Genomic DNA, 24,461 nt, shown 5'->3' on the forward strand with positions numbered 1-24,461 from the left:
AAGATTGTAGCCCTCAGAAATTAAACCAGAAAGCTGAGAAAGAAGTAAAAAATGTAAAACTGAGAAAGAAGTTAGCAGTGTGGAGGGAGAATAAGAAGATCCCAACAAAGGGTAAACAGCATTTGAATGCCAAAAGATTTTTAGGAAATCTTTTGGCTATCCTAGAATCTACCAGATATGATATGAGGTGTTAGTTCTAATATTTGTTTGTATAGAAGTCATTAACATAGACACATTTAATAAAAGTTTCAAAAGATCATCTGACTAGCAACAGAATTAATGGTCAAGGAAGAAGGCACTTCCCAGAATTTTACAAGAATTGTGTTCATTCATCCACATATTTGACACATTCTTAGCCAATTAGGAACATGGACATACTGCATCGATGTTGTTAAGCAATAGGTAGTTGTAGGAAGGTTTCATAGATTTTAACTTTTTATCAGTATGTCCCTAAAGACATTAGGATTTTTATAATGTATTATTACAGTGTGAGTTCTAGACATTTTATTGGGTAATTTTGCTAAACCTCTGTGGTAGTTGCACGTAAGGATTTTGTTAATTGTGGTAATCAGCTTTCAAAAAATGTTAACACATGGCCACATTTTGCTTCCTTGTATTTAAAGAGAAAAATCTCTATTTCTGTCAGATGCTATAGATTTTCCACCTAACTGAAATAAGAAATAAATGATATCAAGTCACTGCACTTTAATACCTGATTCTAGGTAAAAGGTGTGTAGACAGCAAAACTTTCAGAGGGAGGTGCCTTCAGTTAGAACTTGGCAAACCTGCAGGGGAGGGAGAAGTTAATATTTTAAAGGGGCCACATAGTCTTCCATTACCTTTAATCCTGCAACAAGCTAAGAAATGTAGAGTGTAAGTGAGCAGATGTTCTTAACAGCCTTCTAGCAGCCTGTTTTTGTAAAGAGTGCCAGCTAGTGATTTTCACTGCTTGTGGAAACCCAGCTTTGTGCTGGGGTGTTAAGGAGAGCAAGTGAAAATTCCCCTCTGTGTACCTTGTAAAATGAGTGTGTGTATATTCATGTTATGGAAAAAGAAAATTATATTGTCGGATTTGGAGAGGATAACGTAACTCCTTTGCTAGAGCATTTTTACTAAAGGAGCTTAAGCTGCAGAAAAAACGCATTATACCTTGGGTACTGCATGTAATAAAATGTTATTTAAATGAAAGATATTGAAATAAAAGTTTCAATTTAGGAACTTGAGTGTATTGTTGTGAAAAGCCTAGTCAGTTAGATTTATAGCTTCATCTTTTCACAGGAAGAAGCGTAGGGATTCCTCGTGCTTTATGCAAGTACAGTAGGTTTTAGATAACAGGATCAGGTCCACAATTTGCCTTTCTTAAAACCTACAATAAAAAATGAAAATAAATTCCACCACCACACAAACTACAAAGGTGAAAAAATGCTGTATGTTGCATTTTCCTACCTCCTGTGGCTAGGGACAGAATGCAGACATGCCACAATAATGTTTTTTATTTCTACTGTTCAAACCATATTAATGAGAACATCATTTTGGAGAACTAATTATTTCTATTTGTCTTGTGTCACACTTTCTAATTCCCCTATATTAGCACAGCCAAAGCAAATTAATTGCTTTTCCAGCAGTTGAACCTTGTCCAAGAATGAGCTCACATTCCCTTCCAGTTCTGCAGTTTCTAGGAGTGCATTGTGTCAAAAATTTCTCTTGATACTAAACACAGCCCAGAGAATATCTTTGCAGATTTCTGTTGCTGCTCACTTGATGAAATTTATAAGTTTAAGTGACCCACTAGGAAAGATAAAGTTCTTAGCTGCAAGATTATACATCAAAACAGTTAAAGTGAAATTAAAATTAAATGAATGAATCTCACTGAAGCAAAAAAAGCAGTAATTAATGGTTCCCTTAATTGTCTTCATAAAATATTTGCATGGGTCTAATTTGCATAATTTGCATGTATTAATTAATCTTTCAAAGGAATTTTGTGCTGAGAGAAGCCAAAAAATCTCTTTGTTTTATTTAACATCTAATGAAATATTTATCTTCGTTAATGAACTTCTCATCTTCATTAAAATAAAAATTGCACAAGTTTGTATGTTTTAAATGTTTTTATAATTGAAGTATACAAAAAAATTCTTCAGACCTACAGTATCTGAAAAACAAACACATTATTTCACATTCTGTGTCATTTTGACTACAGCAACATTTAAATTTGGAAAAACCCTATTCCCTCCACCAAAAGTTTTCAAGGGTTTCAAAATTATTTCAGTTTTATCCTTAATTGATGATAATTTTGGGGTTTTTATATTTTACAAACTGAGATGACAAAGTAAAAATTTTAGTATTTTTTATTATTGTCAACCTGTGATACTTCAGAGATTTTATGGAACAGATGTAATGCACAGAAAAAGAGACTAGCATCATAGGTTGGAGTTTAAAATACTGCAGGAGTTTGCACATGATATGGGGTTAGTTGATACTCTGTAAGACTAACAGCTGAGAAAAAAAGAAAATAGTTTGTGAGTTACTACCTGGCACTTAGTGATTGAACTTGGAGTAAGCCTGATGAGTGTAAGTTACAAAGGACGGTCATCGATGCTGTGATCAGCAACTTTGAGACAGTATCCAAAATAGCCAGATATGTAGAATGAGAATATGCAATGGGAAAATAAAAATCATCAGTATTGAAGTTTTGTGCAAAATCTGAACATGGAACTGCAAGGAGATTAGATTAATTTAAGAGCTAATTCTGTAAAAAAGAAAACAGGTATAAAAGGACAATGATAGAGTGTTTTGGGAAAAAGGTGAAGGCTGTTACTTAAAATGAGGACCACCTAAAATCCCAAAGTAATCTATCAGCTACTTAATATTGCTGGAAATAGAGTCTGTGGAGAAAGAAGACAAAGTGTAGTTAAAATAGTGTCTATACAGAATGTGAAAATTGTGCTTGGTAAGACAGGTGAAAAGGAGTTTCATTCACTTCAAGGATGAGTACAACATTATTAGAATAATGAAAATATACTTGAAATAAGGAAATGATTGAGGGTTTATAATTTACAAGAAATTATATTTGCACAGTGAAACAGCACAATGGGATTTCTATTCATTTTCAATATGCCTGCATTTGCTTAAATCCTTGAACAAGTTTATAAACACGTTAATGTGTTTGCATTCATTTTAGACATGCAATACCTGAGAAAGCCAAGCCTGCAGAGACCAAAAAGTAGGTGCTCTTTAAGAGGGCTTTAGAATTTAATAAACAGGATGTTTAAGCTATCAAGATGGTATACAGAGTCATATATTCTTTACTACATTATCCCATAATTTTTTCAACTGATAAGATGTAGTGGGACTTTGCTGATACCATAATGGCAGTATAGATATTGCTCCGTGTTCTGAAGGTGTGGAATAGCTGCTGAGGCAATGTAATTATCTATAAAATACCCAAACAGTATCAGTGGGAGGGATATGTTCCACTTCACACATTTGTGGGGTAGATGTCTTTATCTGAGCTATTTGGCTGGACTCCTGTTAAAGTCAATGAAGAGTAATAGACACATCTCTCCCTTTGAAGAAAATGAATCACAACTTCCAAGTTTCTTCATTGATTATAAAGGGAGTCTGCTAAACCAGTTCAAATGCAGCTATGTTCAGTGCAGGTGTCTGAAGTTAATGTGATGAATTTCATGTGTTGTGTATTTTCCTTTTTGCTTGCCTCAGAATTCCAGCATCAGTTGTGATAGTAATCACACCAGAACAGCTGCATTTCAGTCACTTCTTGTAACTACTGATGTTAGAAATGGGTAATTTTGCATCAGTTCTAGAAAAACATCCAAGCTTGACAATTCCTTTTCTGTTTCATATAACTTTGAACAGTTTTGAAAGTTGCATAAAGTATGATTCTCAAATGTAGAAAGGAGGATTTGAATTCTGCATTAGTACTGAAGCTTTGCAGCATTTTTTTTTTCATTTGGATGCTGCTACACAAGTCATAAGGCATTGAACACGAGTCAGAAAAGCATTCTGAAGATTTTGAAATAAGAACAAAAGCAGCCATAATTGAGAGAAAGAAAAAGAGATAGACGATGTACAAAGAAAAGGAGGGAGATGGAAGCATCACAGAACTCTAGAAGTGAAAATAGTATCACATTACTCATACAGTTTCCTTATAGTACTGTAACTTTATTACTATATCATCACTGATTGGTAATGGATAACTAGTTAATGTTTCGCCTTTTAAATGTAGTTATGCTTGCAAACAAGATGTGGGCTGGAATTAACTTGATGTAGCATAGAAGTCTTCAATGTAGGCATCTACATCTGTGCTTGTCACCCTTGACCCTCACTGGATATAGAGTTTTCTGTATCTATATCGATATAGAAATATTTATAGTAGAGTTCATCCCATTAAAAATAATAATTAGAGTACCGCAGTATAGACTGCTACAAGCAAATTTAGTGAGCTCAGTCCTATTCCAGAAAAGCTGAATTCAGTTTCTGGAGGTGAGAAAGTAATTTCTTCAGTGGTTGTTGTTGTTTGTAGTGTATGGAGTTTTTTTCCCATACAAAAATTCCATTTTATAGCAGAGGTTGTAATTGTACTCCAAGATTCTCTAATTGCAAAGAATTGATGCAGATTTGACACAGTCACAAGAAATATATGCTAAGGAGTCACTGTTTTGCCCATTTTACATTTTTTCAGCAAAGAATTGAGTGGATAATATTGATTTCAGAATTAAAATGGTACTATTTGTTGGGGTGGCTTTATACTTTACATCTGATGTTTTGCTCTTAAAAGGCAAAGGAATACCTCATTTGGCATGCTTCAGGGCATTTTTAACCAATGCCTCAAGCCAAAACCAAGATTTTATGCATGAAGAAAGAAATAATATCTACTGATATCTTGATGGCAGCACCGATGCTTTGGTGTCACACAAGGGTGTTGTGAAACTTAATTAATATTTGTAAAGTGTTCTGGATCTTGGATGAAAGGCACAGTAGAAGTTCAGTTATGTTATTAACTTCTGCTTTTATATTTTCTTTGGTGATGGATCAGAGTCCTAGGCATTAAAAAGTGGCAAAGAGAGGGGATACAGCAATTTACAACTATTATCAGCTAATTATAGTTAGTTTCAAATTTTGTAGAAGGAAATAGCTGGAGAAATATTTTATGAGATTTAGCAAACTAATACTTGATAGCCAAAATTGTGTGTAATGTACCTTACCTGAATCATCATATGAGAAAAAATGTAATAGACTGACTTACCTTAATTATTCTGCATTATATCAGAACTGGTATATTGCTGAGTGACAGCATTTTGGTGTTGTACAGGACTGTCTCTCCTTTATAATCCTAAAATAACTGAGGGGTCAGAAATCCTGTAAAGGAGAATGAAAGTTCAACATTCACTTAAAATATTCAAGAGGCAAAAAAGCAGTTAGACTTAAAATGTAAATAAAACTGTACTGTGAGATTTTATCAGGCAGGCAGCCCTTTGTGCAGTGTTAAGAAGGCAATCATCTTCCTAAAATATCACTCCAACTTAATTGCTCTATTTCATCAGCTAAAGAAAAAAAAAGATAATCTTGCCATCGAGAAGTCTATATTAACTTTAACTAGCTGAGGATCTGATGATTTAATTTAAAAGTGGCCAAAGATTTTAGGTTTTGCCCTTTCCATCTTTGGCAGTAATACTAAAAAAGAGGCATTTTTGTGTCCTTGAGAAATAGGAAATATTTATAATAATTTAAGATAAACAATTTTTTAATATTTGTTTAATATTTAATATGTCTGTAATACTCATATAAATTCCATATTGCAAAGCAGAGAAGCAAGCAATTGCTATGTTAAATCTACTGTAATTCTAAAAATAGTGTTTTCCCACAGTGCTTGTTTTTTACCTTGATATGATTAAGAATAAAAGAAAACAATTTTACCTTTGTGTAATTCAAGAATTTGACTTTCTCATGGATTTGATATGGAATTTGACCCATTTCTATTAGTATCTCAAGTACCTATGAAATGTAAAAAGAAATAGTCAGCTAAGAAAAGGAAGTTTAAAGGAAGTGAAACTAAAATTAACACATTTGGAAGGACTACTTAGCCAGCATCACGTTCTATCTAAGCTAAAATTTGCTGTCAGCATATATCTATAATAAGTATTCTTCCAGTGAACTGCCAGCTGGCTTGTAAAGAGGAAAATGTATTCTATAGAATAAACTGCTAGCTTTAAAAAGAAATATTTTGCTTTTGCTCATTGTAGGGTTCCGTAACACCTGAAGGACATCCTGGGAGACAGCAGCATATATAATGATAATGTGATGTCATTTTGTTTTTCCTAGTTGAGAAACACTAAGTGTGTACCAGTAATGGTAAAAACATTTTTTCTATTATATTCTTGTCAGCCTTATTTTTTAAAAGTGATGCAGCCTCTAATAGCTTAGGAAAAGCAGCAATAGCATAATAGTGTGTTTTGTCATGGATGTTAGAAAGGATGGATCACAATGTGCTACAGCTGGCCTTGGAAACAAAGTGTTATGAAGGCAGGACCAAAAAATTTACAGTGCTGCTTTATGTGCATGAAATTAGAATATGGATTGTTGAAAATATACAATGCTGTATTAGATAATTTAAGTTTTGACTTGTTTATTTTGTCTATGTGTTGATTCTGCAGATTTTGCCTGTGACAAACTGTCGTTGCAACCATTGCATTAAGAGACATGTATTTTTCATGATATTGTTTCATACTGCAATATACTGGCTACAACTCCTTTCAAGTAATCAAGCTATACTGAATACAAACATAAAATAAAAAGCAGCAATAATTTGCTTTCATTTTTAGCTTTATACTCTGACTCAAAGATATACACTCTTAGCCATTGGAGAGAGAACAGTATCTTTGCACATTGCTGAACTGGACATAAAATACTGTGGCTGGATCAGACTCCTTGGCTTCACTGGAAATACTGGAAGCATCATAAAAGTAGTACACTGACTGGAGGATCAGTTCCATTTTCAACCTTGCCATCAAATTTGTTATGACAATCACAGTCACGTTCACTGCAATAACGATGCCATCTGATGCAATCTGTTTCCCAATGCTAAAATATTGAAAGGCTCAAATTGTGTTTGTATTAAAACACACAAATATCAGTTTTATTCCAGTTCCAAATGGACAGTAGTTCCAGAGCTTGATCTTAAACATTTAGTGAACAGAGAAAACCTCATTTTATAAGGTTTCCCTCTAGGTTTTTTTCATATTCTTGCAAAACCATTGGCTTCTTAGTTTTTTCAGCTAAAATTAACTTTATAGCCAAATGAATTTACCAGGCCAGATATTCAGTAAATATATTCAGGATATACTCAGTTTTTGCCTCTTTTTCTACTTAAGTAGCACAGCATTACAGATAGTACTAGATGGGCTTCAAAATCTGCATTTTCAGGCTCTCATATCACAAATATATTCATAAAAATTATTTAAATACATCCTGGAAGACACTCAGAGTTGAGTTCCTGTAAAAGAGTTGGCTGTGTCTCTTATTATTATTATTTAATGTATATACAAGAAATGATCAGTTGCTCTTCTCTGATAAGCAAATCGATTAATTTTATGTGCATGTTGTCGACTGTATTCGTTGTCTTATACTAGTAGCCTATTCTGAAATTACTCCAGTCTAAGTTCACCTTGAGTATGGGTAACCAGCATCTTAAATGCTGTTCCAGGGAATATCCTGCTAGTGACTTGTGCAATGCCATTAGTGTGTTGCTATTGACAAGAGACACTGTAAGTGGAAAGCTGGGGGAGATTGGGAGAGGGAGGGAGATGGGTGGGGAAGAGTAAAAGCAACCAGGAAGTAACATTTTTCATTTCCCCTGTCTTAAGAAAATCACACTTTGAAGCAAGAAAATTTTACACTTCAGATATTTTCCACAGCTCATTGCTTCTGGCTGCAGTGTAGTCACTTGATCCCAAAGTCATTGGTTAAGACTGCTCTGTGGTTTAATTTAGCCATTCTCTTTTCTCTTGCTTACTTTTTGATGATGAACCATGGTGTTAAGTTCTCTCTGGGAAAGCATGCTGCTTCCATATGGTCTGGGATTTCTGTAGTGGGGTGCATCCAGGACACAGTCTGTCATGACATGCTGTTTTTTCTGAGGAGTCTTTACTGGCAAAGACACAGAGTGGTGCCAAATTCAAACCACCTGGCCCTAAGGCTAATTGAGTTTTTCCTGGGAGGGTAGAATAATCATTTTGAAGTACCTATCTGAAATTATGTTACCACTGAGAGGGAATGGGGAAGATTGGCTTGTCACTGCAGTACTTAAATGCATCTATGAAGATGTATTCAAGATGGAAGTTTACAATTAGTTAGGGGAACTAGTTTGAGCTCTGAATTGAAAAGCAACCTACCAGGGCTAGCATCAGCAGTTGCCACAGAAGTACAGTTCCCTCATAATATAAAATGCTGGTAGTTTTCATTCTGGAAAAGAAAAAAATGCCTTTTGCTTAAGTATTGCTTCATGGCTAACTTCTGGGTTAGACCCCATTTACATGTTTCACCTTGAAGTCTCCCTCAGAATTAACATGAGCGGATTTTATTTTCAGTTTTGTAGTTATACCATTCATGCTAAGCCCTGGGAACTTCATTAAGACCTGTGTCTATTTCTGTGTCCTGAAGGATTATGTGTGACTTCAGTTCACAGCTGATTTCCTAGGGCATCACTTCAGGTTTGATTTCTGTTGGCTTGACTTTTGTTCTGGAGCTGAATGGCACTGCTTGGCGCCATAAACTTACTTTCATACAAAATACCTACAAGCAGCAAGGTTATGTTGCATATGTTTTGACATCCCGTGCATCCTTAATGGATTTTCCATAAGCTTGCTGCTGTGCAGTCTATCTGTTTTACAGCCTCATTCCTTCCTGTTCTGCATGTGACTATTTCTTCATGTTTAGTGTTGGGTGCTTACTCTGTTTTAGCATGCAGATGAGAGCAGGGGTGGTTGTGTATGAAAATGGGTGCCAATGTGATACTGATATTAAGAAAGAATTCCACACATTCCAGAATTATGTATGCAGACTAATATAGCATTCTTTAAGTGGCCTCTATTTTCTAGTAGACTTTGCAGCAGTTCAAATGGCATCTCAGTTACATACTCTTGTATTAATTGTGGTGTTTAATCTGAAAACAACAAAACACTAGACTGCCTTTTAGTTATTTGAGCAACATGAAATTCAAATTACTTGTTTATAAAAGATGTGGCTGGGAGAGAAGGGTGAGGTAGGTTTGTGATTCTATGAACCAGAAGAGGTGCTCTGTGTAGGAGTAGGTATTAGATCTAAGTCTTTTCTTGTCTTTTGAAAAGTGTGGAAGTAAAGCTCTAGAGAAGATAATACCGTAGAAAAGCTCATCTTCATAAATTATTTGTATCTGCTGAAAGAAATTAACATCACACTGTCTGTTGATGGAGAGTACTAACTATGGCCACAACTATTACTAGCAAAATTATCATGAGCCATGCTACTTTTTCAGAATTGTATAAAAGATCTTTATTATTCATATTTTATTATAGGATCTATAGATGTGTACAGCTGTATCCTGCCTACTGTATCAGCTTCTAGTTGAGTGATGGGAAGGATTTGTGTGCATTTGTGTCTTGTGTGTAGATGGAGGGTAGTTTTAAAGAAATACCCACTTACATGTACTTTTGCACAGATACTTTCTGTAATTCAGCAAAAACTGCTGAAAGCTCCAAAAACACTGAACTCCTATATTTTGTTCCAATTTCATTTTATGACCACTTTTTCTCTCCAGAAAAAGAAAGTAATTCTTTTTTAAGTCTGTTTGAAGCTTAACTGGATGATTGATGTCTTGTATGTAAGATTATTTTGATGATGATATTTAGTGTTAAAAAGTGATCATTTGAGCAAGGCACTAAAAAAGGAGGCAAAATGGAGAGAAGTGAAAGAAGAGTGATCAGACTAAAGGAATTAATAATGAAGTCTGTTTCCATCTGGCCTTAACAAAAAAAAAAACCAAAAACCAAAGGCAGAAAGTACCAGGCAGAAACTATGTTCCAATACTCAATTCTTTTTCAATTTTATGCTATCAGATCCAAGCTTGCTAGCTGATACTAAAAAAAGGTCACTTATGTTTCTGGAAATACAATAACAAATAAAGCATACCTTTTTGTAGAACTTAAAACTGTTTTATGCAGGACAGATTGTTCAGCACCAAAATTATCCACACTGTGATACAAACAGCACTGAACACAATGAGCTGTGGAAGCTCACAAGCTGATTTTATTTAGCTGTGACTTCATCCTTTAATAACTTTTCCACATGATTCTTCAGTTGAGAGGGTTTTGTTCTGTTTTGTGTCTGTTGTTATTGTTTATCATTACTAATTTTTATTTTTTACTAACATGAAGTGACGCAGTACAATGCCTTAGTGACTCAGGTTCAGTGCTTGCAACTAATCATTTCTGTTGTCTTTTTTTGGATATGGCTTCTTCTGTTTATACAAATAGAACAAGGGTTGCTAAGTTTGTGAAGCAACAAGAAAAGACAGTTTGATTTTTTAAAAATTATCTATTTTTTTCGAACAATTTCTCACCCTCCTAGTTCAGTTTTTTTCAGTCCTCAAAATGGCCAGTTTTAGGCATAGTATATGATCTTTAAATAATAGAAGGTGACATATTCAGGTACTCCCCTGCTTTGTTAGTTTACTAAAGACCAGATTGCTGACCTTTAGCTTACTCCCACAGTAACATGGGAGTAATGGAAGTATATATTAATGATTAAAACACATGGTAAAATCACTGAGAGAATATAGTTCAATATTTAAAAATAACTGTGAAAAAAGGTGTTTAGATGCTCTTTTCCATGGTTTATTTTTATGTCTTAAATTAGAGTTAAAATCTCCTACATATAAATTGCTGTTTTAAAAAGAAACACACGGACATCTCAGTTTCCTGAATATTTGTACTGAGTATTAACACAAATATATTTGTACATGAATGTTAAGTAGAGAAATGAAAGGTGTATGATTAATAACAATATGCAAATTTGAAACTAATTTATTGGTGTTACACAAAGGGCAAACTGGGATAGTGTTTGGCCAAATATGTTTACATACTTCATATTTGCATGCGTTTAATGAACATGCAGTGTGAAATCACCCATCTTTGCATAAAAACCGGATGGGCACTTTTTTTAAAGAACAAATTGCTTGAATTTCAAACCCTGAGTGGTTGGGCCAGCTTTCCTGCATCTCCTGTACTCTGCTATGGAAGATGGCAGTGGATCCATCCACGGTCCCCATTACATTACCTACTTGTGCTGCCAGTAACAATGGCAGCTCAGTATATATCCCTCCATCCCTCCTTATCAGTATTGAGTTGTAAAACCTCAAAGTTCTAATCAACTCTAGACACTAGGAGGAATTGTTTCCCCTGACAATGTACTGTTTTGCACTTTATTAGGAATACTATGAAAAGTTATGTTCTGTTGATTCCATGACTGACTTTTACAAATGATGGGCTTTTTGTCTCACATTCTGCAAACTGAAAAAGACTGAAGTTCAATATAAATTATTTTCACATTATTAAAAAGTTAGACTCCTATTTTATCTTCCATCTTCGATGGAAAAGAAATCCTCTTGTGTATCAATTTGGAATTAAATATATGAAGAGTATACAATAGTTGTTTCCTTTTAAGTTTTTTTAAAGAAGGGTTACAGTTTGACTAAGATCCCTTCCATCTGCCACAATATGCTTGCTTTTATTTTGACTTCCCACTGCTGTCTTATCAAATATCCCATGAATCATTTCCATTTGTTTGCCATCCCTTTCTTTTTGTTTTGTTTCTCTTCCTCCAAATGATTATAACATCAGCTTGAATGAATGGTTAGAAGTACACTGTGATTCACATTTGCCCCATCTTATTAAAACAAATAAACCAACCAGTTATATAATTTTAACGTGCTTGAGCTATGGCATGCAGATGCTTTTATCAGCTCTGGGCTGAAGAGGTTGTGTGCATTCGGGCATGCACGTACAACTGTTCTTTGAAAGGGACAAACCTCATTAAGATTACAGGTGCCTGGAAATAACTTCTGAGAAAATAGCTACCATTTTCAATAAAGCTACTTCCTGACAGGAAATGCAATTTATTATGTTACTTAGCACAAATGAGTAGCTTTGCTTTGATTTAGATATGAGTAGCCCCATTTAAGGTCACAAATATTTTATTTCTTTTAAGCTGAAGTTAGCAGTTTTTAATGGTTGGAAGGTCTGGCAACAGTATACAGTATACTCAATTCCAGTGTGAAGAATCTGCTGCCTTTAGGAGCACATGGGCTAGTCCTGGGGATTTTGTGTTGCAACATGTGATTTTAGAAGAGGACCCTAAGCTTAGATCAGCTCAGTCACCAGCCATAGACATGGCATTCAAATGGATTTTTGTGAGTGAAGAACCTTTTATTTCCAATAAATACATATGCATGTATAGTGGTTTCTGTTTTTGGGAGTTTTTTGTTACTTGTGCTAATATCGTCCTTAGAGGATTCAGCTAGCACTGCTATTATCTTCCTAAAGACAAGAAAAGAGACTGAGAAACCTCAGTACACGAAATCTCTGTTACCTAAAATGAAAAGGAAAAGAAACAGAAGTTTGAAAATGAGAACAGAAAAATAGGGGGAGGGATAGGGGGGAGGGGGGTGAGGAACCAACAAAAACCACAAACTAAAATCACAGAAAATTTCAGAGCCATATTTGGGAATAAAATTCCTGTCTTCACAACAAGAGACATCAACTTTTGCTCTTTGAAAGTACAAAGAGATGAATAGATACACAAATACCCTCAAGACACATTTTGAGTGAAAATTGGCTTCTATGACTGGGCTGCACCAGTGATATTTGACAAAAATATGTTAACTGAAGTTAGGACTTCTAGCAACTGAAACTGTGGCTACTTTGATGTAAGGGTTCTTGGATCATGGAATTTATTATTCTATAGCTCACAAGTTACAATTAAAAAAAAAAAAAGGGATAAAAAAATAATTCAAACCTTGGCATCCCAACTTTCCAAAGCTCACATTGAGATTTCATATCTTGTCATTCATTTTCTGAGCAACCTGGTCTAGTGAAGGGAATCCCTACCCATGACAGGAGAGTGGCCCTTGTTGATCTTTAAGGTCCCTTCCAAACCAAACCATTCTGTGATTCTCCTTCTCACAAAGTATTTTGTCCTTTTCTTTTCTTCTTAACCTGGACTCTGGGAGTTTGTTTCTTATCAGCTCTCTGTGTCAAGCTGCTATATCTTTCTGTCTGTTTGGTCACTTGGTTGGTTGTTTTCAGCTCCTAACTTTAGAAGACACTATCCTTTTCCTGAGGAGAATTTTCTTCAGTATGTTTTTGTAAGATAGCAAGTGACTGAATTAAGATGTGACAGCACACTTTGGACATTGATTTGCAGATTTTCATAAATTAAACACTGCAGTATTATAGTCATGATGATCACTGTTACTACATTTATTTTTAAAGCAACTCTGAGAATATGATTTTTTGGATGGCAAAGAACCTCACTAGGACTTGCACTGCCAGTGCAGAAATGCCCACATTACCATCTAATGAGCCACTTATTTAGTTTGCAGCTGAAGACAAAACCTACCATTTCATTGTACATTTTTATCAGCTTACGAGGTTGCATATTAATATGAGTAGGTTTGTGTTTTTACCTCTGAAAATACTGGGCCCATAGAGATACTTTCTGCAAGCTGCCCACAGAACACAAAAGTGAATCATTACCCAGATGACATCTCTGTGGGAATGCATTTTGAGACATATGATTTGTTTCAGCATTGCAAACTTTTATGTCAGTTCCATTTGTTTGTTTTTTATAACATTTGTGACCTTTTAATTATTTAGGCATGTTCATCCAAAAGCCTCAAAATGAATCTTAATTAAAAAGAGTTGATCTAAAAAAATACTCCCTCACTCTGGGTAGAATTTCTGTCATATCAATCCACAGACAAAAACAAATGATGTTTAGGAGTAGTGGCATTTTCAGTTTGAGTTACTAGCATGAGCTTGTGTGATCTTGCTGAACACTGCCATTTGCAAAAGAGCAATTAAAACAGATGACAATCTGCTAATCACACACAGTTCTATTTAGAAATTTAACAGTATTTTCCCAGTTTGTGTTTTTGCTTGACTTCCTCAGAGTAAAAGTAAGTTTTATGTACTCATATTGTATATAACAGTATGTAAATTTGGGAAAAACTTCAACACAGATCAACAATTTTCAGTAGGCTAAAAATATACCCCAGTATTGTAAACATCCTTAGTGTGTATGTGTCTGTTTGTATGTGTAGTATATGTTTGCATGCATATTTTTGTGTGGCTAAAATCTTGCATATTTGTTTTACATAAAATTGTTTTTATGCTGATAGAAAAATTCTGCATTTGTTAACAGAAGAAAGTAATGCAACAGGCCTGCATAACTGATAAATTAAAGCTGATGGGGAGGCAGAAGGCACAAGCATGCTCAGGATTTAGGATTTAGAAGTAGCGGCATTTTCACATTGGCTTACAAAGAATGAGCTGGCTTGATTTACTGATCACTTTCATGATTTGTAGGTTTTGTCTATGATTTTAACCTTGAAATCATTAAAGGCCTATCAGTGGTAATACTCCACTTGTATTCAGATAGGAGCTCTGGCTACACCTAGAGGCAAAGTGATTCTGGTGGCTTTGAGAAGTTCCTATCATTTGGAAAGAACATTAGGAATAGGGAGAGAAATGGATTAGGAGCAAGGCAGTAGGAGTCACCAGTGGAAAGAGACAGCAGACAAACATAGGTTGTATTTGTTCACCATTTTGAGATGCAAGCTCATTGTTCCTCTGCAGATCTCTGAGTTTTTCGTAACGCAGTTTGAAGTCTTTGAATTTCTGAAGTACACTGCTATGCACCTGTTGTTCGTGCTTCATGAGTGGCTACGTGAACTTCTCAGCAACAGTGCCATGGCCACTTCCCTGGGGAACTTGTTACAGTTCCCAACCACCCTCTGGGTGAAGAATCTTCCTCTAATATCCAACCTAAGCCTCTCTTGACTTGGCTTTATGCAGTTTACTCAAGTCCTGTAACTGGTCATGAGAGTGAAGAGATCAGCTTCTACCCCTGCACTTTCCCATCTGAGGCAATTGAAGACTGCAATGAGGTCTCCCCTCAGTCTCCTCCAGGCTGAACAGACCAAATGACCTCACCAGTTCCTCATACAGCTTCCCCTCCAGACCTTTCACCATCTCCATTGCCCTTCTTTGGATGCTCTCTAATAGTTTAATGTCTTTTTACATTGTGGCACCCCAAATTGCCCCCAGCACTCGAGGTGACGCTGCCCCAGTGCAGAGCAGAGAGGGACAATCCCCTCCCTTGCCTGGCTGGCAATGCTGTGCCTGATGCACCCCAGGATTGGCTCTCCTGGCTGCCCGGGCACTGCTGGCTCATGTCCAACTTGCCACTGACCAGGAGCCCCAGGTCCCTTTCTGTGGTGCTGCTCTCCGGCTATCGTTGTCTAGGCTATGCATACCACCAGGATTCTCCATCCCAGGTGCTGAATCCAGCACTTGCCCTTGTTAAACTTCATATGGCTTGATTGCTCACCTCTTTCAGTTGTCAAGGTCTCTTTGCCCTCAAGAGAGTCAACAACTTCTCCCAGTTTAGTGTCATTGACAAACTTACTTGGTATTCCCTCAAGTTCTGTGGCCAACCTGTTAATGAAGATATTGAAGAGAACTTATATATATAAACAAGTATCCTTTTACTTTGTAAGGAAGGTGCTTTGTAGAGCTGCCCTTTCCTATTCTTATTCATTTTCTGTGGATACAGAATACAGGATCTGATAGTGTCATGTCATCTTTTAGAAGTGAAAAACCTCCTATTGATTTCACTGCCAGGTTGGATCCTTAAGCAATGTAAAATAGAGCTGACTCTTGAAACTGTACTGCTGTTCATCTTTTGTTGTCTGCTACAAGGATTCTGCTTCCTGCAGCTGTATTTTTAATTGAGAATTAGTTTTAATGCATATTTTATTTTAAAAGGTAAATAGAGACCTAGTATAATAAAATAAGTTACCAACTGCAGGTTATCAGAATGTTAAGGTGTGGGAATTATACATAGCACGCATTAGCAAGTGTACATTCAGGATAGCCAAAGTGCTGGTATATATATGCAGAGTAATACTCCTACAGAGGTATCTAGACAGCTTTAGTGCTGTAAATGTTTATTGTGTTTATTTAGTATGTTTGGGAGAACTATATGGAAATGTAGCCAGTAGTAGCAGTAGCTAACCTGTAGTTAATGCAGGTTGTCTTTGGAGGTGGTTTTCCAGGCCTTCAGTTTTACTGAGCTCCATTTCAGGGGCTCCTTCTTTCTTTCCTGAATTCCCATAAGCATTTTGGTTGGTTTTCATGCATCAAATAATAATATAAAAGTCTTTAAGTTAAGGCCTTACTCAATTCCTTTTTATTTCTCTTCAGTGCAAAAAAAAGGCCATAAAGAGCAAAGAGAATGGAAATGGTTCTGAGAGGCAGCACTTTTATGTAGTGGGAAAGTTATCCTGTACTCTGAAAAAAAAAAGAAAAATAAAAGCTAGGAACATAAAAAAGTAGGGAAAGGGGGTAGAAAACTGTAAAGATGGGGAGAAAGTAGCAAAAGGGCATATACCCCAGTAGCTCACAAAAGGAATCTAGTGGTGGAAAAGGAAAAACAAAGGGACATTAGATAAGAATCACTGCAGCAGAGTGATTTTACAGCTTCCCCAGCAGTTCTGATAGAACTGGAAAGGGATGTGCAGAAGGTTTTGCAGCTGTGTTGTGTGTACTTCTGTCTGCTTTCACGCTAACTTTTCTTTCTCTCAACAGTTACAGTAAGTTCATGGAGGTGATGCCACATCTTTCAAAGATAACAAAACATTTCAAAAATTTCAGCATTCATTTGTACAGGTTTATCTGACGCAATCGCTTCACTGAATATCTAATTTTTACTATATTTCTAATAATTCTATAGACTGATTTGGAATAAAAATGTTAGACTAAGAAAATCAAACAGAAACTAAACCTCTTGAAAACTTAGAAATATTTGCTGAATTTACTTATATTTAAATAAGAAATTGATGCAAACTTTAAGGGCTGAGATACAGCTTGTAGTTGCAAATGCTTATATTCTAAAATATAAGTCGTGTTTAGTAGATATGCACTGGGGAGGATTAATTGCTTCATAATGTGCTTTATTCACGTGGGGACAACACTTTCTACCCTACAGGTCAGAAAGCTAAGAAACTTTTCTGTCTGTTTTCGGTTTTTTAAAAAATAATCATTATGTTGCTATCAAAATAGATGTATATAAGATGTTCATGTCCCAGGTGAAGAAAAAATTGCTTTGTACTTAAAAATCAGGTGGAAATATTTTGTGCCTGTATGTTCTCTTCAATTTTTTCTAGATCAACAGTTACTGGGTAGGTTAGCTCAGTGTTTCTCATGTTCCCTCACATATCTCACTTAAATATATGCTCCTCACTTGGGTGGAAAAAATGTTGTGAGAAACGTGCTTACATCTTTAACATAGTAATTGTTCAGTTAATCTCATTTATGGGGGGAAGGAGGCTATACTTCACTGCTACCGTTTAAATATCCTATACTGGGTTCTATATAAATAGCTACAAATGTGCACAATGGTTACATTACATGGTATATTTAACAACACAGCTAAATCAGAAAGTGTGAGCTATGCCTTTAGTGATGGGAGTACTAACTATTGCATGCAAGAAGATTTTTTTTGCTCTGCAACCATGAAGGAAATAATTGCTGTTCAGCACTATTCAGTTACGTTTGCATATCAGTAAAAACACATGCACAGAGGCTCCACCTCCATTCCTAGTGCCCTAGCATTGATATGAGGCCAGCATACATTAAAGCTTCAGAAGTTGTTACATTTTTCACAACTTGCAAAGTGCATGTAATTTTCAACAGAGTTTATTTGACCACTGACAGATGAAATTGACAAGGTGACATTCAGGTTTTATGATTTTCTTTTCTTTTGGACAAAAAGTATCATAGGGGATGTTTTAAAGATTTGTTGCATGACTACTTCTGCTGAGGTTTTAAATCTTGTGGGGTTTTTCCTCTTTTTGATTCATTGAAGATATAAATGTATAAAGCAAATGTTTCTCTTTCATATTTTAGATGGAAGACTTTATTTGAAAACTACTGTCATGTATTGAATTTTTCCTGCTGAAAATACGTGTGCTACGGTAAAGAACGTTGCAGTAAGACATTGGCTCATAAGGAGTTCTGTGGAAACAAAACGTTTTCAGACCAACTTCCTCAACTTCATTTATCAATGTTCTTCAAAAATGTAAAGAATTCTGCAAGAGTGTCCTCCTTTGGTTATCTCCTGCTCAACCAGGAGATCTAGAGAATGTTTGTAAATGTACAGTAGCACTGTTCTCACAGCAAAAATCTGCATCTCTGCGCCGGACTATTGTATCCAAAATTGCAGGCGGTCAGAACAAGGCTGAGTATTCCCTTTTTCAAGGAATGCAGACTTTCTCCTCCTCTGATGATTCTATATTTGAGCACATCCAATGATCCTTCCAGCGGTGTCCAAGTACACTTGCAGACTGTTATACCATACCGAAACCAGCAAGACAGCTCAGAAATGAACTCGTAGAGGGCATAAGAGGATTCTTATTTAAAAAAAAAAAGGAAAAAAAAAAAGGTAAAAGAAGAAAAAATTGATACATTCAGTTTTCAAACAATGATCGTGGGTTTTTCTTCTAAAGACATTTTTTCCACATGCTTTCCGAGAGACCAACACATATATGTTAGACTACATTAAGTGAAATGGAATTTTGTGTAAGTGAAAAGAAATGCTGAATGTAAACAAACTGTTTTACCATTCACAAAGTCTCTTTTCCTAAAATAAAATTAAAAAAAAAATAAAAAGAATAATAATTTCTCATTGTAAACCGGCAGGGGTTTATGAAATAAAAGACTTTGCTTCTTATCAAAATGTTGGTCACATGTACAGTATATAACACAAATCACACAAGGAAGGTATTATGTATGCAGTAGAAATCTAGAGTTTAGGAAATGAAACTTTTAGATAATATTGTTTTGTCACCCTGTTGGTCAGAAAGACACCTTTCTAGTTTTAACGCATGCAGGCATGTAAATATTTGTCCTGGAGTCACAGTATTACTGAATGAGATCTTAAGCATCTGGTAACAAGTCAGAATTCTGTGTCAGCCACTTTTATTTGTATATTGAGCCCTGGTTAGTGCCCTGACTAGTGCACTTCTAAGAATGGACTGTGGCTGAGCAGCAAGTCAAAATGCCAGAAATATTTTTATATGTTAATGTCATATTACGTCAATGTTGCTGAAAAAAGAAAACCTAACAAACACTTGATGTATCAGTCCAATTCCACGTAGAACTGAGTGATACAGTTGAAGTCTATTGTCCCTCCCACCTTGTCTTAGGGATGGATGGTTATGTGTTACTTTCACTGTCTTTATGAAAGCTACAATATGTGTTTTCACCTTTGTGCTGATAACTGGAAGTAAGCTGCAAAACACTGCTTATTACATTACTAAAAATTATGTTCTTTGCTTTGCATACTTTTGGGTTACCCCTTTAAAGACTGATTTTGTGAATCAGTGCTATTACTGTAAGTTTTGTGATTATGCTTTCTTCATCTAATGTTTTATGCATATAAAATATTATTTATTACATGGAAACATATCAAAACCTTAAATGTCTAAGATGCCTAACTTAAAGCAAATATTTCTTTAAAAGTAGTTCTGATTGGATATTAATATTATTTTGTCAAAAAAAAAATCTAATGTTTTGTAATCTCTAGCACTGAGCTTCTATAGTTTGTAGGTCTTCCTCGCAATACTGGTACACATTTATTTTGTGCGGTTCATATTTACTTCACCACAATCCTTTTTTAACAATAGAAAGATGTATATACAAGTTCACATCACAGTAATTTTTTTAAAGAAATATTGAGCAATATTTTTCATTAAATATTGTTGTCTAATACTTTGTAGTGATGTTATTTTCTAACCATGATTCCTTCATGATTGTCATAGTTGCTTAAACACACATGGGATTCTGTACTCCAGTTTTTTCATATGCAGTCTTTAAAGGGTTAACAGCTGTAAAGTTAGATGGACTTGTGGCAAGCTTTTGAATCATTCATATCTGAAAGAGAATTAAAAGCCTACAACTGAAATATGTACTAGCATTTACCATTGCTCTGCTCCTTGCATAGAGTCACCTGTAAGTAGGTTTAGTAGTTTTACAGTATATTCTTTCAAGACCTTTGGGAATGCCTCAGTGTTTGGCTTGGTACATAAACAGAAGTGTTAAGGATTAAAGGGGAACCAATTTATGAGCTGGATGTTTAGAAAGAATCTTGCTAAAAACAGTGTAAATATTACAGACCATGAGATGTTAACGTAAGTTGAAGTTTTTGCCCCTCTTTAGTTTTACAGGTTTTGGGTTGGTATTTTGGTTTTGGGTTTTGATTTGGATTTTTTTTTTTATTTGCATAGATTATGAAGAAAAGTTGTCCTCATGTTATTGTTTATATGCTTTTGTAATCTTAAAGATATTAATGTCTAGTTGTTCTATATTATAACCATATTTGCGCTCTATGCAAGCCCTTGGAACAGAACATACTCATCTTCATGTAGGACCTATGAAAATTGTCTATTTTTATCTATATATTTAAAGTTTTCTAAAAATGAAAAAAGGTTATTACGAATTTTGTTGTACAAAATCTGTACAAAAATCTGTTTTTACATCATAATGCAAGAATTGGAAATTTTTCTATGGTAGCCTAGTTATTTGAGCCTGGTTTCAATGTGAGAACCACGTTTACTGTTATTGTATTTAATTTTCTTTTCTTTTCAACAATCTGCTAATAAAACTGTCTGAAATCTCCCTGTGACTTTATTTACAGTTCATCTTTATTAAATTTTCTGAAATGTATAACATCAGAGGAATATTTACTTTCTAATGGGAGGCATCTAAAAACAACATAAGTCAGCTCTTTGTAATGTGAGGCGAACAATGCTGAATGATTTTATTTAACATGCAACTGCTTCTATCTCTAATATGAATTACTGTGGTGAAAAACATCATAAAAGCACACTCTGTGGTTATTGTTTAACAAGCATATTTTCCATTTTTTTTTCTTGCCAGCTAAGCAAACTGCCCCCATCTACATGATTTATTTATGTACATTTCTCAGTTTATGAAGCTGTTATTTGTACCTTTTTCCTTTATATTGTGATATTCCCATGATTCTTATTCCACAAAGCTTTGTGCTGAACAATGTAAAGTGGACACATTGATGGAACAAAACAATATTATTCTTCTAACTACAAAAATGCAGGGGTAATCCTGTTAGTTTTGTCTCAAATCTCCTTCACTTGATAAAACGTGTTTGGAAACACATTTTTTAAACTAACCTCAGGTATTTAAACATTTAAACAGGCATTGGCAGAGCATGTCTTTAGGGGGCATTGTGAGAAAAAAAAAAAGGGTGCTTTTTTCCAAGGTCAAGATTATTATTTAGGAGCAAATTTGGAACTACATTGGTTTTGCTTGCATAAAATTCAAAAGTCAGAGAGGTATGACTGGTTCTGAGCATTGTACCTCATTGTCCTGCCTTGCCCGGCCTTGGCTTGCCTTCTCTTCCCATCCTTTCTCTTTCCTTCCTTTCCAAACCATACCAACATGGCCACTTCTGCTTTCATCAGGGGCAGACCTGCTTGGGACCGCAGAAGAGATTAGCTGTCTTGGATAAGCCCATTCCACTATTCCTGGGCGGCCTGGGGGCTGCAGGCATGGGGCTGACAGGATTCCTGGGTTCCAGCAGCTTGCTGCTGCTGCCTGGCTGACTGGGAGTTTGGTTATCTCTGTGTAGGGCAATCACAGTCTCCTTGTGCCCGCATTAAAATGTCCTGCATGTCTGAATTACTAAGGATCCCAGCTGCACTGTGGCCAGCTCCCCTGCTATAAACTCTGGCACAGCTAAAGCAGGGTAAAAAGCAAACTCATTAATCTCAGTCCGCCTCATGCTGAAACCCAAATTATCTCTGCAGTAACAGACTAGCAACCTACCTCTGTGCTTTTAAGCATCCCAGGAAGTAGTCTCTTTCTGCAGAAAGGATCTGTACTCTCAGAAGTTCTACCCTACCTCCATCAGTAAATAGCTGCTTCATCTGTGCAAGGTACATTTAACAGGTCTGAGGCTGGATAGGCTGGGAGACAGTCAGATGGTGATGCTCCTTGTGACAGGTAAAATAAAAATATGTCAAAGCTCAGGACAAAATGAAGAAAGTCTGCCCTAAACATATCTTGCCCTAAACATATCTGACCATAACCTTAGTTGTAGGTTATGATCAGATCCTGAAGAATTTCAGACTCAGCAGCTAAACATCTAAAGTTTTAGGAAAATCCTTTAAGAACTGACAGACTCAAATGGAAATTACTTTTTAAATTTTTTTTTGTATTTTCGCAGTGGAAAGAGATGCAAGGTTCTGTTTTGATCTGAAAGGTAAACCCCTTATTTGTTGAAGCTTCTATAAATTCTTGAAAATTGCTTCATTTGTTATGTGCTTACATGTTATTTGACACAAGAATGCAATAAAAAAAGACTGAGGCCAAGATTTTCAAGCGTCACTGCTGATTACAGTTTTGCTGGCCAAACTTCAGACATTTTCAATGCCTTTCTTAAAATAAAATATCCTAGCACAAGAGTTCTTTGAAACTTATTTCTTCAGTAGCTGCTAACTCATCCATGGGATACTGAGAAATGTATTGGTGTACCTTTGCTGAGCAAAGGTGAGTAGCTCACCCTGATCAATGGTGATGGTTCCATTTCAAGCTACAACCTCCTGCTCAAAAAGCTTCATTTTCAAAAAGAGAGGAAACAAAGACTTCCTGGAATTCAAGTGCTTGAAAGGAATCAAGTTAGAAATCTTGACATCCAGAGTACTTGGAAACTTTGTAAAAGTTCAACTAAAAGTCAAGTACTACTAAATACTTAGAAATTTGGGAGAATTTGCCCATGATCTATGGAGAAACATGATTTTGTCATCCACATTAGAGAAACAATGGTTGGCATAGTCCAGTGAATTGGTTAATTGATGCTCTAAATTTGATTCATAAAAACACAGGTAGGTTCATCTTACTATATTAGCAGAAGGACAAGAAAACAGATCCCCATTACCAAAACAAAAACAAAAAATTACCAAAATCCCCCAAAATTTCAAAACAAACAAAAAACCAAAACCTAAAATCACCAAAAAACCACAAAACAAAACCTGCAGCTGGATATAAAGGTGAAGAAATGAAAATGAGAGGGATGAAGCACTAGAAGAGTTTTCACAGAGAAGTTTCAGGATCTCTGACTTTGGAGATTTTCAAACCTTAGGTAAGCATGGCCCTGAGAAACCTGATCTAGCTGTCTGCAGTTAAAAAAGATTAGACTGCTTGACCTTCAGAGGTCTGTTCCAAACTCTGTTTTTTGTGGTTCTAGAACCACGAGGCTTATTTGCATGATGCCCTTCTAGGCATAACACTTTCTGCATCCAGCTTAACAAGGAGCAAAATTTTATCCTATAAATAGCAGTTGTCAGATCTAGAATAGAAATTGCTGTGATATATTTAAGTATTCACAGCTTTTTGATCTTCCATATCAGGAGGCCAGAAGAATGAGCTGTACTAACAGCAAGATGTGAAAGAAGATACTGGAAGTGAATACAAGGAGGATTAAAATGGGCCTATTTTAATATAGATATAATTAATTTAAATAATAAGAATGGAAGCTGCAGCAACTTTGTCAATTACTTCTCAGATGAATTTGCTAAATAATTATAAGGCAAAGTAAATAAATAATATGTTTAATAATATAAAGAATAGATGTTGGGGCTACAGAAAGTAAGTTGATGCAGTTTTCTTGGGTATACTTGCCAGTCTTTGAGGAAATTGGAAATCATAAGCTGTAACAGATAGATCCTCATTTTAAAATATGCTTCCTGTATTTTTAAAATAGCTTTTTTGAAAGGGGTTCTGCAAGGCAACCAACTATTTTGGAACAGTATAGATTTTTACCATTCTGAGATATAGAGGACTTTGAAGCAGTCAATTTGGATTGTTGTCTTCTCTGTCAAGTAAGTATTGTCAAGCAGATTGGGAGCCTGAGGTATGGCAAGGTTAAATTTGGCATTTTAAAATTGAAGAGACAAAGGAGTGACTTTGGGCTTCAGTGTCTGTGAAGTTGTATTGTGGTACAAGCATATTTAACTAGTTCTGCCTTCAGAACTAATTTTGCAGTGTTTTTGGTTTGGAGGTGCTAATTATGGGGCGAATTGCAAAGTAGAGAGA

General features: G+C 35.5%; 1 protein-coding gene across 4 annotated transcripts in view; it reads left to right on the forward strand.

Moving 5' to 3' along the window:
- The window catches only part of DACH1 (dachshund family transcription factor 1), a 352,602-nt gene extending 331,582 nt beyond the window's left edge, over nt 1-21,020 (forward strand). For all 4 annotated transcript variants that reach the window (XM_058018353.1, XM_058018351.1, XM_058018354.1 and 1 more), the window contains one exon: nt 18,240-21,020. Coding sequence is in view for 2 of the 4 variants with exons in the window: in XM_058018351.1 (XP_057874334.1) it covers nt 18,240-18,277 (38 nt within the window). In the remaining 2 variants the exon portion in view is untranslated. The remainder of the gene's footprint in view (nt 1-18,239) is intronic.
- The last annotated feature ends 3,441 nt before the right edge of the window (nt 21,021-24,461 follow it).

Source organism: Melospiza georgiana, chromosome 2, assembly GCF_028018845.1.
Source record: "Melospiza georgiana isolate bMelGeo1 chromosome 2, bMelGeo1.pri, whole genome shotgun sequence".
Taxonomy (NCBI): Eukaryota; Metazoa; Chordata; class Aves; order Passeriformes; family Passerellidae; genus Melospiza; species Melospiza georgiana.